Source organism: Amphiprion ocellaris, chromosome 7 (genome assembly GCF_022539595.1).
Source record: "Amphiprion ocellaris isolate individual 3 ecotype Okinawa chromosome 7, ASM2253959v1, whole genome shotgun sequence".
NCBI lineage: Eukaryota > Metazoa > Chordata > Actinopteri > Pomacentridae > Amphiprion > Amphiprion ocellaris.
Window position 1 is genome coordinate 14,146,822 of NC_072772.1, and position 16,306 is coordinate 14,163,127.

General features: G+C 40.0%; 1 protein-coding gene across 17 annotated transcripts in view; it reads right to left on the bottom strand.

Annotated features, from left to right (window-relative positions):
- Positions 1–16,306, bottom strand: part of gramd1bb (GRAM domain containing 1Bb) — a 118,790-nt gene that overhangs the window by 64,314 nt on the left and 38,170 nt on the right. For 9 of the 17 annotated variants that reach the window (XR_008602241.1, XM_055012091.1, XM_055012093.1 and 6 more), the window contains exons 2-4: positions 13,642–14,846; positions 4,431–4,520; positions 1,563–1,589 (exon numbers count right to left, since the gene is read on the bottom strand). Coding sequence is in view for 12 of the 17 variants with exons in the window: in XM_055012091.1 (XP_054868066.1) it covers positions 1,563–1,589; positions 4,431–4,520; positions 13,642–14,204 (680 nt within the window). In the remaining 5 variants the exon portion in view is untranslated. Of the gene's footprint in view, positions 1–1,562; positions 1,590–2,421; positions 2,524–4,430; positions 4,521–9,034; positions 9,167–13,641; positions 14,847–16,306 lie in introns of those variants that run through there. The other 8 variants (XM_055012094.1, XM_055012098.1, XM_055012099.1 and 5 more) reach the window with 5 other exon arrangements.

Here is a 16,306-nt window from a genome sequence, read left to right on the forward strand (position 1 = left end):
TGTTTTAAATCTATTATGCAGAAATATTTAACTGAAGCTTGAGTGACTAGACAGCAAATCACAAGATCAGGTAGAAAAATGACACTCTTCCCCAAATTGCTCAGCCCTAGTCTAATGGCTGATTTTCTGCCAAATGACACAAAATATCAGATCTGACCCAGTGTTTGTCAGGACAGGACTAAAACACCTTTTCTGACTTTGTGTGCCTGTGTCTTCATTTTGCAAAGTGAGATTCAACAAGAGACTGAAACAAGTGGAAATAAAAAAAAAATCCATTTCTCCAAAGGCAACTGGCTTGAAAGACATTGCACTAAATACTGGAGTACAGAGACTCCTAGTGGTTTCACCCTGGACTGGTTTGCTAGTCACACAACTTGCATGACTGACCACCCAAAGCATACCAAAGCAGACACACACATACCAGAGCGCACACACACAAATGCACCAAAACAACAGTGTCCACTCAGCTCAGAAAATGTGCTGGACAAACATTGCTTTTTCTGACTGATCACTGCACGCATGGTACACGTAAACACACACACACATCAAAAGGCAAAGAGCTTTCATTGTTATAGCCTCATAGCAAGCTGTCATTATCACTTTTCACATGGAGTGAAAACATGCAACCCCTATTTCCAAAAGCTGTAATTCCTCATTCAATCCTATTATTAAGTCTACAGAACCAGCCACAAAAGACAAGATGTAAAAAAATACAACAGCAAGAGTCAGAGAAGCTTTTAGAAATGGATACAATTTTGATGCAGATTATGCAGCATAGACTGATCCCCAGCATTAGGAAATTGCTGTAAATGTTATGTAAATTACATATAAACTGTTGTACTAAATCCATGCATTGTCAAGTAATTTATTCAAGTTATTCATGGAGAACCAGTAATTCACACAATCCTTTATTCCAACGTTTTTCTCTCATGCAGCACCTCAACGACTTTAGCACAACAATGCTCATCCCCACTCACCTTTTCAGCTTATGCCTTGAACCTTTTTGCTTTCGGACTGGCACCGTGTCTCTTGGGACGGTGCAGCTTTCGCACACTGAAGAACAACTGTGTGTGTGTGTGTGTGTGTGTGTGTGTGTGTGTGTGTGTGTGTGTGTGTGTGTGTGTGTGTGTGTGTGTGTGTGTGTGTGTGTGTGTGTGTGTGTGTGTGTGTGTGTGTGTGTGTGTGTGTGTGTGTGTGTCCACAGTGCTGACCTGCCACTGGTTGGCTGGCTAAAAGACTAAAAGCCCCACAATGGTGTCCAACTCACAAAGCCCTGTTTGTGTCTGATGTTGTTTGTCCAATAAAAGCAAACAATGGCATTCCATGGCTTGCAACTGTATTCAGAGCTGGCCTCTCTCAAATGTAAAGCGCATTCAGACACCTTGGTTGGCGGACAAAGCCCTGTATCTGTGTCACATGTGGGGTGGGCGGGCCCGGGGCAAATGGGGTGACAGCAAGGCCAGTCCCACTGTACCCTTAACTGTATGCATTAGCTCAGTAGCATGTAATGGATGGCCGCACTTCTACAGGTAAAAGAAACTAAAGTCAGAAAGCACACATACCTGATTTTGTCCGCTGCACTGTCAGACCTGCACAGAAAAGGGACGACGTAGAATTCAGTCATGCACTGCATCTTTATAATACAAGCACCAGAACAGCAGATCAATCTTTAATAATGCCCCATAAGGATTTGTTCATGTGTCTAATTATATGGGAAACTGTAGTTATTAATTCATTCATGCACAGTTCACAGTCCTTTTATAGATACTTAATATGAGAGCATATATGTTTTATCCATATACATTGTACTGTTATACAGCAGCGTTATTATAGCTTCTAATACACCGCTATCACTTTCTAAGGGAGGGGTAAAGTGTCACATGACTTTCACAGCCAAACCAAGTGTGAAATATTGCAATTTCACAGTAGTTATTTAAATATATACTCTATACTATAAATTTGCTCAATCAGACCCTGTGACGTCTCGTCTCACAGTGTTTGATCACAACTCACAATCATGTGCTGCGTCATCTTCCCTGATGAGTCATATTACACTCACTTAGCAAAGTCACCTATTACATAATGCTATCCGCAGTTAAAGTGGGGGAGTCAAACTTAGCAGATGCATCAGATGCATGAATATGAAAATGACAGTAAACGAGCAAAAACTTGTCCTCATTTCATCTCTGAATCTTATCAGTTTCTGTCCCCAGAACCTCCGTGGATGCTCTGATAATCTGGCAGAGGCAGCTAAAAATCAACAAGATGCAGCTGCACGCAGCACAAGCAGCACACTGGACAAACAGACAGATGCAGTGCGAGCAAAACAAGGCTGACAGACATGGAGACGGAGACACAGGTGGAATTTGGGAGAGGAAGCAGTGCAGCCTTCAGGCAGAAATGCAGCTGATTTTTTTTTACCTGCAGAGGAGACATGACATTCCGTGCCCTCTAAAGCCGGCTACAGAACGCTGCTCTCCCTGCAGCTGCTGCAGACGCCCCTCACTAGCTATCACCAACACAGCAAAGAGAAGAGCAGCAAAAAATCCCATAGGTTTGACAGGTACTGTTCCTAATTCGAGGACGTGGAGACACCGAGTGAGAAGAGTGTGCGGGAGGGAGAGCCAGAAAGAGAAACACGGAAATGAGTGCAGGGTAGGGAGAAAGAGTGGAGGTGTAGTGTACAGCTCTGGTAGACAGAGCTAAAAGCAAAGACAGCTAAGTGGGTGGTTATTATGAGGCCAGACGAGGACGATTCCTACAAGTTTTCTGTTCTGAATTTTCTCTTACATCACTTCTGGATATACTTAACCTCTGTGAAATGATAAAATAGGAAGAGGAATAATGACTAGATTGTATTCTGTTTCTGTGTAGACGACGTTATGTCATGCAACAAGGGGCCACATTTGCATTTCAAAAAGCATGACATTAGCCACAGCAGAGGAAAGAACCTTGGCATAATCCTGCAAAGTAAGCTGTCAAGTTTAAAAAAAAAAGTGTTGAATTTGGCTGAGATTTGGTGTGCAGGATTTTATAGTCTAGCAATCTGTTACCGCTTTTGCAGCGATCCAACAAGGTCATTTGAAATATTTATTAGCCAGAAGCATCTGACTTCATATACTTTATGTGTGGTGCATTTATCTTAGTAACAGCTTTCTTTTCTTTCTTTCAAGTCAGGTATTAAAACAGCACCAAACTTAGCTGGAAATCAAAAACAAAACACAGATAACATTGAAGAATGTGCCTGAGCTTCCATTTTTCTGAAAATAAGGCTGCAGCACAAGCAAAAAGATGCACTTGCATCAGTGCTATATTTATACTTGCATCTGTTTTCAGGGACTTGCTGTTCATACTATTTCTGCTGCACATGCAAACTTCAGTAATGCAGGTCGTTTTTCTTTTCTGATACCTCCCAGTCTCCTGGTAGGTAACAGCTCCCTTCCTGAGATTTCCACTGATCCTGCTGCTTTTACTTCACCGTAAAGTTTGCCGTAGAAACCGGGATATCACATCCCAGGCCACCATGCGCACACATGCTCAATAAGAACGCATTCACACACCTACACACCAGGTTCAAGTTACTGACTTAATGTCTGGGCCTGTCAGTGGTGCTGCTGTGACAACTGCAGCATCTCCCAAGGTGATGAAGTGCTAATGATGCTGCCCATGTCTCCACTCAAACTGAGCTCTGAAGGAGGAGAAACACTGCTCACTGCCATAGCTACATATGGCCACTTTCAGATGACTACGAAATAGAAAGACACAAGGAAAAGGTACTGGTTACATTACAAATGGGCTTGCATAGCTGACTTTCTATAAAAGAGCACTCTGTGCGCTTTTGTAATCCTTAAAGTCACATCAGAAACATTACCACTTACAAGTATGTGGATGCTTCAAATGGTCCATTTTCACAATATGCGTGCATTTTAGGACCAATCATGTGTGTAGACTCAAGTAGCATATTATGAAAACAAAAAATTATCTTATTGAAAAGCCACAATCAAACAGACAGATATATATAATGTAGCATAGCAATCCCTTTGTCCATGTGACCATAGTTACTTGGAAGAAGAGAAACTGCCCTCTAGTGGAGAATGCATGCAAAGAGCAGACATGCTGTACTATGTGACCAGAAATTATGGAAAACATTGGCTTTATTTTTCTTTTCCTTTGGATAAGTATGTATGTGACCAAGTGGACAAGACACAAAACGCACAAGATATTGTATGTGTCCTGACTTTAACCTGAACTGTCTTTACAAGGCGCATATAGTAAAAATAACTTTCTGAATTTAAACTTCTGATTCACATTTGCGTTTTCTTTTTTAATCAAGCCAGAACTTTGCTTTGGTTTCTAAGCAAGTTTTATTATTGAAATAACTGGAAAAAAGAGGCACACAGAAGCAAACACACAGAACACACATTGCTCACCTCTCCTCTCGGATTAATGGAGTCAAGAAGCGAGTGCCGTCATCTTCGTGGCTGCTCTGCTGGCTGCTTTGCTGACTGCTTTGCTGGCTGCTGCATGGTGAAGAGAAATCAAGTTATAAATGAGGACAGTGTCCTAACAAACTGCAATGTAAATACAAAAGTACACATAAGGTTAATTTTTGTCTTTTCTTTAAAAACTATTGTGAACAATCTCAAGAATCATCACTTTCCCAAATTTAACTGTTTAAAATATCTTGATTTACTTGCCCCTAAAAATACGCTAAAAATACACAACACAGCAATTACAGTTCATTCTTGGCAATTAATTAACTGCTAATTTGCAGTACATTATCTCAAAAACGTCACAGTTCTTGTCTTCCTGCTGTGAGTCTGTTGCTGCTGGGACTGACACCAGTTGTCAAAAACGCTGCAAATTAAGTGTCAAATATTTGTGTTCACTGTCAAATACTTACAGCAATTTTAAGCGTGCAAAGTAAATGTCAACTTGTTCCATTTTGATAGTGGTTTAAATCATGTCCTGTGCATGCATATATCCAGTAATAACACTAGAGGGGGCTATATGACATTGACTATTTGAAAGATAAGACTTCTGATAATAGGCTGGAGGGACATGGACGTCTAGCTGAATATATAAATGGGGACGGAGACATTAATGCATTAATAAAGGCTTGAGTAGTTTGGGAGTCAGAAATCTTCTGAAGACATCTGGTTATCACTGCTACCCAGAAAATTATGTAGAATTCAAGTTTGGATATTTGTAATATAGTTTTTGATGACCTGAATTATGGTATCACAGAGGCATTGCTGTCATTTTTTTCCACTGGTGATTTCCCTATTTTAAGATGCTGCTGTTATTCCCGTCCACAGTTTGACATTTTAGAATAAAGCCAGTCTGTTGGGAAAGGTCTTCATTAATTCACACTCTGCAGGATGCCTTGATCCATTTCCTATTGCAGCTATAGGGTGTGTAGAAGGCTGGGGGGGATGCCGGAACGAATGAAAAATGCACATTTTGAGAGGTGGAGATTATTTTGGTACAATGTAGACACACTGAAAATAGTCTTCTAAGTTAATTAGCTATTCCTGCAGTTAGACACTGTGCTCAGTTAAATTTAAGTCTTAAATTTTAATTTCTCTGAAAAGGAGTTGCATATTTGACTCCAGGTGTACTAGAACTTATGATAAACAGGCAGCATATTATTAATATTTAAGGTCAAAGGTCCAGAATGATTGGCAAATAACAAAGTAACATTTAATCAAGTCACTTATAGTTTTTCGTAACATAGGTTCAAGTTCAAGACATCAAGAAAGTCAGAATATGTTTGAGCAGAGTGAGAGAAATGGAACTGTTTGCCTGCAATCAGTTGCATCAGTGTGACCCCTGAACTGTGTGATTGCACCATAAATGTCACATCTCTTGTGATTGGAGCAGCACGAAATCGAGGTGAGGACGGCTCAAATAGTCCATCCATTTGTTTCTACATTAAAACCAGACTCATCCAGGAACAGGATCACAGTGAATAATCTCCAGCTACACTGTAAATTCAGTGTCACTTACAATCTCCAAATAGAATCCCTTACACTTCATAACACACTGTATTCATAAAAACAGGTATGGGCTAGGTCTGAATCGACTTGCTATTCGAATGTGGACTGAAGTCCAGACTTTGAGGAGCACTGTTCTACTCGATATTAACATATCTTTTAGCTATCTGGAGAACCAAAAACCTGAACATTACGTGACACGTCACACAATGCACCACACCAATGAACAAACTACTAAAAGCAAGATTATTATATTAAAAAGCTGCTGTTTCCTGTAAAGAAGGAAACTGCCAGCTTTTACCAGCACCTTTCAGCTAACAGATTGTTTGACACACAAAAGATAATTTTATGAAACATCACTTTCCCTCCACTCCCTCTTATCTCCACTCATGGCTCTGCTGTAGCTACAGTGTGTGTGCAAGCTGTAAAGTCAAACGCATATATTCTGGTTTCTGCAAATGTTTATATTGGTATCCTCGTCCTTTAGACCAAGTTGACATGGCATTGGTCCCAACTGAATTATTTATTACTCATACACAATTGATGCAATATGCACTTTGAACATGATAGCAAGGGAGTAACTAAATACTGTCAATTTTTACACAGTGTTTGCAATGACAACCTCCTACAGCGCACATGCAAACTTTACAAACGTTGTGAAATGAGGCATAATTTTTATTTTTTCCCCCTTCACAAAATGCAAAACAACCTCAGAGAGAACATAGCTAGTCTGCACTCTGAATCCAGTCTACTTATCTTTGATCAAATATGATCCCAGTCGTGTTTGTATTTGCATATTTTAAAGCATCTCATTATCATTTCCACATGATCTTAAAATACATGGCTGTCACAGGTGTCAAATTTATTGTACACTATAAAAAGTTACAAAGTTTGAAGTGTAATCAAAAGCATTAACATTAAGAGTTACCTCAACCGGAGGGAAACATTTGTAACTTTTAAGGTGATGGATGGTGTCATCTGCTCTTATCCATACTGTGTTAGCACTGCACATATTTATCATAATTATTTTATGATCAACATAAAAGTTAAAGCCAGAGAGCAGGACTTTTATTTATAAATGAGCATCAGTTATATTCAAGATCTTACCTAGCTAGTTCACGCAATGCTGAGTATGCCTATCAGTGCTCTGTATTTCACAGTATGCTGGAGTATTAAATCTGGTGTCTGAGGTGACATTTCTGCACTGGCGCACTGGTAGTGATGCATTTTACGTGACCCAGCGGTGATTAATTTGCCTGAACTGAAGAGAGGGAGACTGTGGTGACAGAGATGCAGTGGGCCCCTATGGTGGAGGATATAGTGGGAAAAAAAAAATCGAGAAAGCATCCTGGAAAAGTTTCTGATGCTCCAAACACAAAGTAAAGTCAGCAATCAGGGGAGGGATTATGGTCTGAAAGGAAAAGCCATTAAGTTAAAGCCATGAGTTGACAGTGTTTTTGTAGTTACACTCACTGCCTGAAGGAGGAGACAAAAGTTCCTCACTGCAGGTGTAAATTGCTAAAATCATTGTTATCTTTCTCCTTCTGCTCTGAAACCATTCAGCAGAATTTCTTCTTTTTATGTTTTTCATATCCGTCTACAAGAGAGGGGTTTGCTGTGTGAAATATTTAACTGCTTGGACAAAGTGGAAGCAGTGAGGCTGGGGAGCTCAAAATAGCTCTGCTTTTATCAGTGGCAAAACAACAGATTCCACTGTGTCCTCAGGCTAGACTGTTCTCAGACGCACAATCTCACACATACACAGATACACAAAGGCGTACATGTACACATCTACAGTTGACACATTTCTCTGCCACAGAGGGTAACACAGGAACCAGGCTAGAATGAGAAGATTAAGATGACACAGGAACTGGCAAAGAACAGCGATAATTAGGAACACTTTGGTTGGACAAAGACTGTGTTACCAAGGCTCCATTTTAAGGTGAGATTAAAGATTAAAATAAAAAAACGCTGAGATGCTCCCATGATTCTATCCTTGATCACAAAAGCTTTATGGATTGAAAGCAATCAGAGGGGAAAATTGAATCATGTTCCATGTCAGTGATTGAAAGCTGAAGCTGTATCAGGAAAATTCATCCCATAAAGTATTTCAAATCATCTCTGAAACACATCTCTCTAACAGCACTTTATATCAATTCATTTTAAAATAACAATTATATATTTTGAAGGGAACCGAGCAGCACTAATGTACGGCATTAAGCTTGAAATCTCTCAGCTAAATCTTCGTGAAAACTCTTAGAATACTTACTAGATGTTTAAATGCTTCCTTGAAGAGAAGACCATGTTAACATTTTCACACAGCACCAGACCTCTTCATGACACAACAAGCCTCTGTTTAACTATATAACTATATTACCTCGGCAGTGTTTGTATATTAACTGGGTATTTACAGCCAGTTTCAAGCCACAAAGCCTGTGTAAGCATTTTTAAGTTCACTGCATTGACCAGAAAGCAAATCCACTGCATTTTGTGTGGATGTTTGCAGACACACACCAAAAAAGCAATAACAGATAGTGATCTTTCTGCACTCGGCACTAATCATATGACTTGCGTTATACTCCTTGTGCTTCACTCGGACTTAACTATCTCAGCATAATAAAGCCCCAAATTTCAAATTTATTTATGTGACATATGAGCACAAACAGAACATACAAAAAAAATAAAATATTGGCATGCAGCATGTCTAAAGTACAATGAATATTACATAAACAAATGAAGAACATTCTTCAAATAGGCACCTGATTTACTCACTTTTGCCTTATGTGTTTGAGAAAAAAATTAAATAACAATAATTATTTAAACACAGGCAAACAATTTAAATAACGCTCGGGGAAATACTTCCCCCTAAATTTCATTATGCTTAAATCATTACAGTCAAACAAAAAGTTGCCAATCTCTAGTTCCTATTCAACCCTTTATGCCTTGCAATCACCTCTGAATTCTTTCATACAACAGATCTAATTTTCAGTTTAAGCTCTTGTATAAATTCTACATAAATGTCATATATCTGAGCTCACTTTTTCAGTTGTGCAGGAACTGATGTCAGCCGCTGTTCAACAGTTAGTTTCAACCAGAGAAGTTAGTTCCGCTTCTGTGTGAACCAAATACACGAACCACAATCATCCGATATCTGCCTAATCTGCTAGATCCGGTGAAAAGCATATACTCATGTATTATATAGACTGAGCAGATACTTCTATACTACTGAGCTGAGTTTTTTCCTTCACCTTCCATCTGCCGCCCCTGTAGTCAATAATTCTCTTTTAACTGCAGTGCAGACTGAGTATCTTCTCAGTTACAGACCATATAACTGCAGGTTGTAATTCTAACTTTTAAGATACACTCAAGGAAAACAGGATAATAAATGGTTTCTCATTTCTTATACAGTTAATTGTAAATCTGTCCTAGGAACAAGACATTTCATAAGGACTCTTAAAGCAGCACATTATAACTTTTCAAAAAGAAAAGAACGTCCATGGTTAATAAAAAGGTAAACTCACAGGATCAAAGTCCTGGGCACCCATGGGTGTAACTCCTGGCGGATGAATGTCCAGTGTCTGGCTTTAGGAGATCACAAAACTGCTACAACTAGATCAGTTTTAGGGACTACAATGTCTGAAGAGAGCACACTGTGACCTTAGAACAATGTGACAGTCCAGATTCAGTCATATAGTCAGAACTTTTGTACAGCTCTTTCTTCTTTTTTTGTTAAACTCTAACCTCTGGTATAATTTTTTAAATGTGGTTTCACAGGGTACATTTAAATACCCACAAGGAATAGTCACTGTGCATATTCAGATTTTACATTTAAACCCGTGACTGTTGGAGGCAACAAGCGTCTGAAGTCAAGCCAGCAAATGCACATATTACAGGTCAGAGTTCTAGTTTGAGTTGAATGCTGACAATAACAATAATACCATGTTAATGTTTAGCAGGTGTCTTCATTTAGCATGTTTAAAACAAGGTATAGCTGAGACTCACTGGAATTCTACTCAGTTTTGGACAATTTTGACCTAATAATTGAAAATTATTTTTCCCAAATCGATGCAAATGATAAATAGGAAAAAAATGCTTGGAATGTGTCCAATATTGAGCAAGAAACCTTTAAACGATAAATGTGAACTGTCATTTATAATAATCCCACATGGCAAAGTCCAAAATCAAAGCGATTGTTTCTGCCACTGACAGGCTCAGGCTGTGATTATCTGAGGATGAGATTGATGAACTACGGGAGCCCAGCGGGAAGGCGTTGGTGGCGGATGTTGATGACAAAATCGATTTTCATAAAAACAAATCGACATTAAGTACAAACTCGAATTAATCGATAAAATCGATTTATCGCCCAGCCCTACCATGATGTCCACCTGAGAGGTGAAGGAGCTTTACAGACCACTGTGCTGACCAGTGCTGCAAAATGACTTTTCCTAAAAGAAAAAGATTATTTCAAGAGTGGAGGTAATGTTATTGGCTGGAGTTATTTTGCTGAACTGAAATAAGTACGCACAAAAGCATGGCAGGGTGTAGGCAACAACAATCACTCATATAACCACTGTACAAATGCCCCGTGTGATTACATTGCAGCCATTTTGCAGGTCTTGCTCACCATCAGGCCAATTCCAAAGATTTTGGTCCCTATTGACTACTTACACTCAAAAATGAAGGAAAATAGGGCCCAAGTTTAAAAGTACAAGACTTATCCTTTCAAGGATCACTATGTATCAACCTGAGGCAAGAAATATTATATATTTTATTATAGCTTATCCAATATCGTTGTCAAAGTATTTCAAGGTGGCACAAGAGTAAACGTCAATAGGTAACTAAAGCCAAAAAGACTTATTGTCAGTGCATCTAGACTAATTTCATGGTAACTTGTCCTAGCTGTTGACATATTTCGGTCTGGACTGAAGCGCTGAAACATTAGACTGACATTGTTGAACGTTTTTACAGAACAAGGTGTTAGTATGAGAAATGTCCTGCATCGTCGTTACTACAGGGCAAACATGGTTGCAAGTGGTAAAGACAAAACTAACTCATTTCCAATATCATCAGTAAAGACGATCCTGCATGCTGGTTTTCTGTGTACATGCTCACACTGTGTTGTCTGCATGTTTATACTATCAAAGTCAATGTGTATTCATGTAAAATGGTTCAACTAAATAAGGTAGCCAGAGGCTGCTATCTTTACAACGGTGCTATTATTGAAAATCCTTCTATGAAGCACCAGCATGTCAAAAATCAAACATACAAACACAAAATGCCCATGAGGCAGTAGACGTGAGGAGAGGGGCTGACTTCATCGAAAACATGGACAGCAAACAATCTGTTCTCAAAACTTAGAGTCTGCTTGTTCTGCATCAGCAATAATTAAGCAAAAATTAAGATCTGGATTATCTATGTCAATCTCACAAACCCAATAGATACTTTTTATGTGCTTGTTGCAACACAGTACAGTATTAAATCAACTTCATGAAACACCTTGAGAGGGAGATAGAGCTTCACTCAAGATGTGCTGGATAATGACAACATTTCACACTCAGGGAAGCTGTTGTGGTTACGCTTTTATGCCTCTGAAGAGATGTTGTCTTCAATTCAGGCAAAGATAAGACATTGATGGAGTGAAGAATGAGCCTATTCCTGTCTGCCATCTGTTACCCGCGATAACTGGCCTCTTAGAATACAGCAAAGACAGAGGACACAACACAAGGAGAAGTAAGCACCAGAAGTCCTGCCCTCAACTTTTCCTAGTTTTTGAGGAGATATTTTTGCTGAAACAATATAAAAGCAGGCAATGTCTAATCAGTTTGTTTTTCAAATGTGTAACTGAATGAAAGAACTGAATTCTTTTAGCCTGCTCACTGCTTAATAATGTTCCTTTTAAGTAAATATGAATAACGTTAAATTAGGTTAATTTGCAAGATTTTAAAGGATTTCTTGGGATTTACAAGACTTAATAGTGTTATGTGACACACACGAGACTCATCTAAGGCCTATTTAAGGAGGCCTGGGAAGAAAAATGCACTGAATGTAATCAAGCTTGTAGTGTAACCTTGGCTATCTTGCCGTGTTTTTATTCAACCTCTGAAATAATCTGATAAAGTGACATGTTCTCTCTTGTATGAAAAGACAGCAGAATATTTTAGATCTAATGTACATCTTTTCTACTGTATCATGTAACATTATCAAGAGGAAAGTGTGGAACTGGTTGAATGATAGTGTTCAATGTTTTCTAACAGAAGCTAGAAATGATCAAATGTTGTTTTACTGTAAAATATGCTCCGATGTCTTTTCTGATTTTAATATGCAATGTCAAATCTGTTGCAGATTATTCAGGAGGTGTTGAAAGGTTAAATACTAATAAACTAATCAGTTTTCTTATCTGTGTTCTATCAGCTGCAGTACCAGCAGTTTAAACGGGCCAAACACAAAAACATATTTATGTGAGTTCTGCATCAACATCTAAATATATGTCTGGTTCCTATGTCTTTGAGTTTCAGTTAAATACCCCTGTACTATACTATATATGTACAGTACAGCACAGATGTCTGCTAGTGTCCTGCCAGGACAGTTATTTCTGTTGCACAGTGTGCTCACTTCCGCTTTTAATGCTGCAACGCGTATGCCTAACATGGAATCCGATTACTTGATTAATCGCCAGAATGATCAATAGAATACTCGATTACTAAAATATTCGATGACTGCATCCCTACTTCCCATGAATCCGTAAGTGTTCAATGACTCATTTAGAAAGTTACATTTTTTAAGCACTAGTACCACTGCACTTTATTGACCCTCAAGTCGCATCATCACAGACACCAAATGTCTCTCAGATGTCAGTGCATCTCACAGCCATTCACACGGAAGGAAGAAACCTATTGATTTTGTAAACCTCCGGACCTTTCTTCAGTACTGCTGTCGAACCAACCTGAAATGAATGAACCTACAGTATCTCTTGAGCCCTTTGAGTCAGAGGTACAGTATCTACTGTGTGTATAGATGTACCCAAGAGGATGCTGCCTGTTAATCAGGGTGACATGTGGGCAGAGGTCTGCAGCCTGGTGACTCCACACTGTGGTTTAGCAGTATCTGCAATTAATTATTATTTTAGCAGCTAAGGAGTGTGATCAATGCATTTATTTTATGTGTTACCTAAACCTAACCTGTGTCCTCTAGCATGCATTAATGATATGGGTTAAACAGACCTTCCTTCCTTGGTCAGAATGTAAATGAGATACTAGCCGCCAGCAATCAATACACAAGACTGAAGCCTTCTTCTATGGTGGAATCAATTATCAGCACTACATGCCAAAGAACAGAAGTGCATCACAAACCTCACAACCCTTTTTCAACATTTTCACACTTAAAATGAAACACAAGATTTTAATTAAAATGCACGTGGTGACTAAGCTGTTTGCTGCTTGAACAAGTATCAAACTCCAGTTTCAATCTAAATAGATGCTTAAATTTTCTGTCTAGAATACTAAGACGACAGCTTAACTCTCTTCATGTTAGTGATACACCACATTAGTGCAGGTGGCAGGAGCTTTAAAGCAGCATGTAGGTATTAGGAAAGATGTGAGGAAAGGAAGGGAATGGGGAGAGGTGAGTAGAGAGGGCCCATACCAACCTGCTCTCACTGGCTTGTTCCTTCTTCTCCCTGACCTTCAGCCACTTCCTCAACAGGAAACGCTTGCGACGGGGCGACGCGCTGGGCGTGGAGCAGCTCGACCAGGAAGAAGGGGCGTCTTCATCGCTGGATGGCGTGATCTCAATAGAAGGCAACTGGAGGTACTCCTTGGAGCTGGAGCGAGATCTGACCGTGAGGCGACCGGCAGTCAGTCTTCCTCTTTCAATGTCCCTCTCACTGGGCACGTTCCTCATGCGCCGCATCTTGAAGCGCTTGCGGCGGAGAGTTGGAGTTGAGGAGCTGGATTGCACAGAGCCATCTGACACGGCATAGCATCCTCCATCCGAGTATGCAGGAGCATCTTTTGGCACGCTCACCTGCAGCGAAGGAGGTCTAAGGGTGTCGCTCATGACTCCTCTCTGTGTGAACAAAACGCCTGAAGCTCTTCTTTTGTGAGAACTGTTGTTGCAAGAATTGCAGTTTTGTGGCTTTAAGGGATTCAGCTGCAGGAAAGTTTGGAACAGGCACAGTTTAGATCCTGGACAATCAATGCTGGACCTCATACAACCCCTTCAGGTCTTTTTGTTTATTTTAAAGTCCTCTCTGTGTGCCAGCCAACGGATTATAAGACTGCCTGAGAGGTCCTGATAGCAGCAATCTTAGGCCTGACGAAGTCCTTCTGCTGCTCCTCAGCTGCTGGTGGATATGTATCAGTTCAGTGGCTGGCTGACAGACTGTGAAGAGCAGTCTTGTGGCAGTAAACTCAGTCTCTTAGGCTGGGCAGAAGAGGGCTAGATTAGATAACAAAGGGGGCTTCTGTTCTGAGAGCAGCAGATGAAACATGTATAAGGCCTGTCAGGGAGTGTAACACAACTCCTTTGCTGGTCCTCCCGCAGGGACTGGCAGGCCAAGTTACACACACACACACACACACACTCACTTACAGATTGGCTATGCTACTGTCCGAGTTGCCAGATCTGTTACCTTCGCTGTTGCTAATGCTAAGGGGGAAGGCACCAGCTGTCAGCCCTTGAATATTGATGCTCATGTTGTGAATAAGGCTAGGAGGTTGTTTGTTGTCACTTTGTGCTCATTTTGCCAGTGCCGCAGCAGAGGAAGACACTGTTGGTCTGGCTTGTGTCTGTGCTGGGAGGCTGAGGTCCGTCTTGTGCCCCAGTATGTCGCTGTCTCCACGTGGTTAATGCCTATAGGTTAAAGGGAAGTGATAGGGCTGCAAGGTACAGGCAAGGCTGAGTGTGATGATGACCAAGTTAAGCAGCCACAAGCACACAGGCAGACAATCTAAAAAGCAGGGCATGACGTACAGGAACACACACACGCACACAAAAGCAGATACCATTACTACAAATCACAGTCAACAGGCAGCACTTCTCATCTAGTAAACATACACTGACTATCCACCACCAAGCACCAGTCGAAGGTTATCAATCCCTAAAGCCTTTTTTCCCCTAAAACAGTGTTAAGTGTATATATAAGACCTTTAAAATTTCTGTCAATGTCCACAAACACATCAAAGATACCACACAACCTCTATGGGTCATTGCCATTATACACAGTGAATATCTGCACTAACTAAGGGCACCTGGGTATATACAACAATGAAGACACCTCCACAAATCAATAAGAAAACAAAACAAACAAAAGAACCCTGCCACCATATGTTTCACCTTGACTGAGGAGCCAGCGTGCAGACTGCACAATTTAATAAAAACCCTTGAGTTTTTCCCGAACTTGGGCCAAGACTACACCTGTCAGTTCTGGAGGTGTAACTGTCAGAAAAACTGAAACAAAAATAAAAGGAAACTGGCCACAGTGTAATCCATCACAAAGGATGTAGTCAGAGTTGAGTGGGAGAGTTGTGGGAAAACTGGATCAAAATACAGCAGACACAATATCAATAGTAAACAAAACCACCTGTTCTGTCCTTCTCTTAGCCTACGCCATTAGCAATAATAGAATAATTGTTCCGCACATATGGCTTTCTCTGCTGGGAACCTATGAGGTGAGAAATAAATACAGGGGGTAAGATAAACTGTGAGAAAGAGGAGAGAGTATTTCATGTCTGCACAGAAATATTATTCAATCTAATAGTACCACTGCTAACACTACAAAAATAAATCAAATTATAAACTCCCGACTGAATCAATCACTCAAAACTAGTGATAAAGAGTTCTTTAACATTACCATTTAACCAAAACATTGAGACAGGGTGTTTCAGAGTCAAAGACCTCTTCAAGACGAAACATTTTCTTTTGTAGAAGCTGGATTAAGATGAGCTGAAATGTGCAAACAGTATCATTGGTTCTGAACCTGAATAAATGTCTTCTCTACTGCAAATGTAAGCTGCTGAGTAATAGAGGAATATAACCATGCTATAAGTACATCTAAATGAAGTGAGCGCATGTAAAGCTTTTAATTAACTAAGAAAATGCCTCATCTTAAAAATGATCCAGGAGACTGCAGGAGGGCTTTGACAACTGCACTCACTGCACTACAGAACATACTGTAAGGCCAAGACAAAGACAATACTCCAAGAAATCTGGCACAGGGTGTTAAAGCAGCAGCCAAGCAGCTTAAATGATTATAAAATTCAGATCTAGTATCTTAAAATTTGAACAGAATTCAAGGACTACTGAGAAAGGAT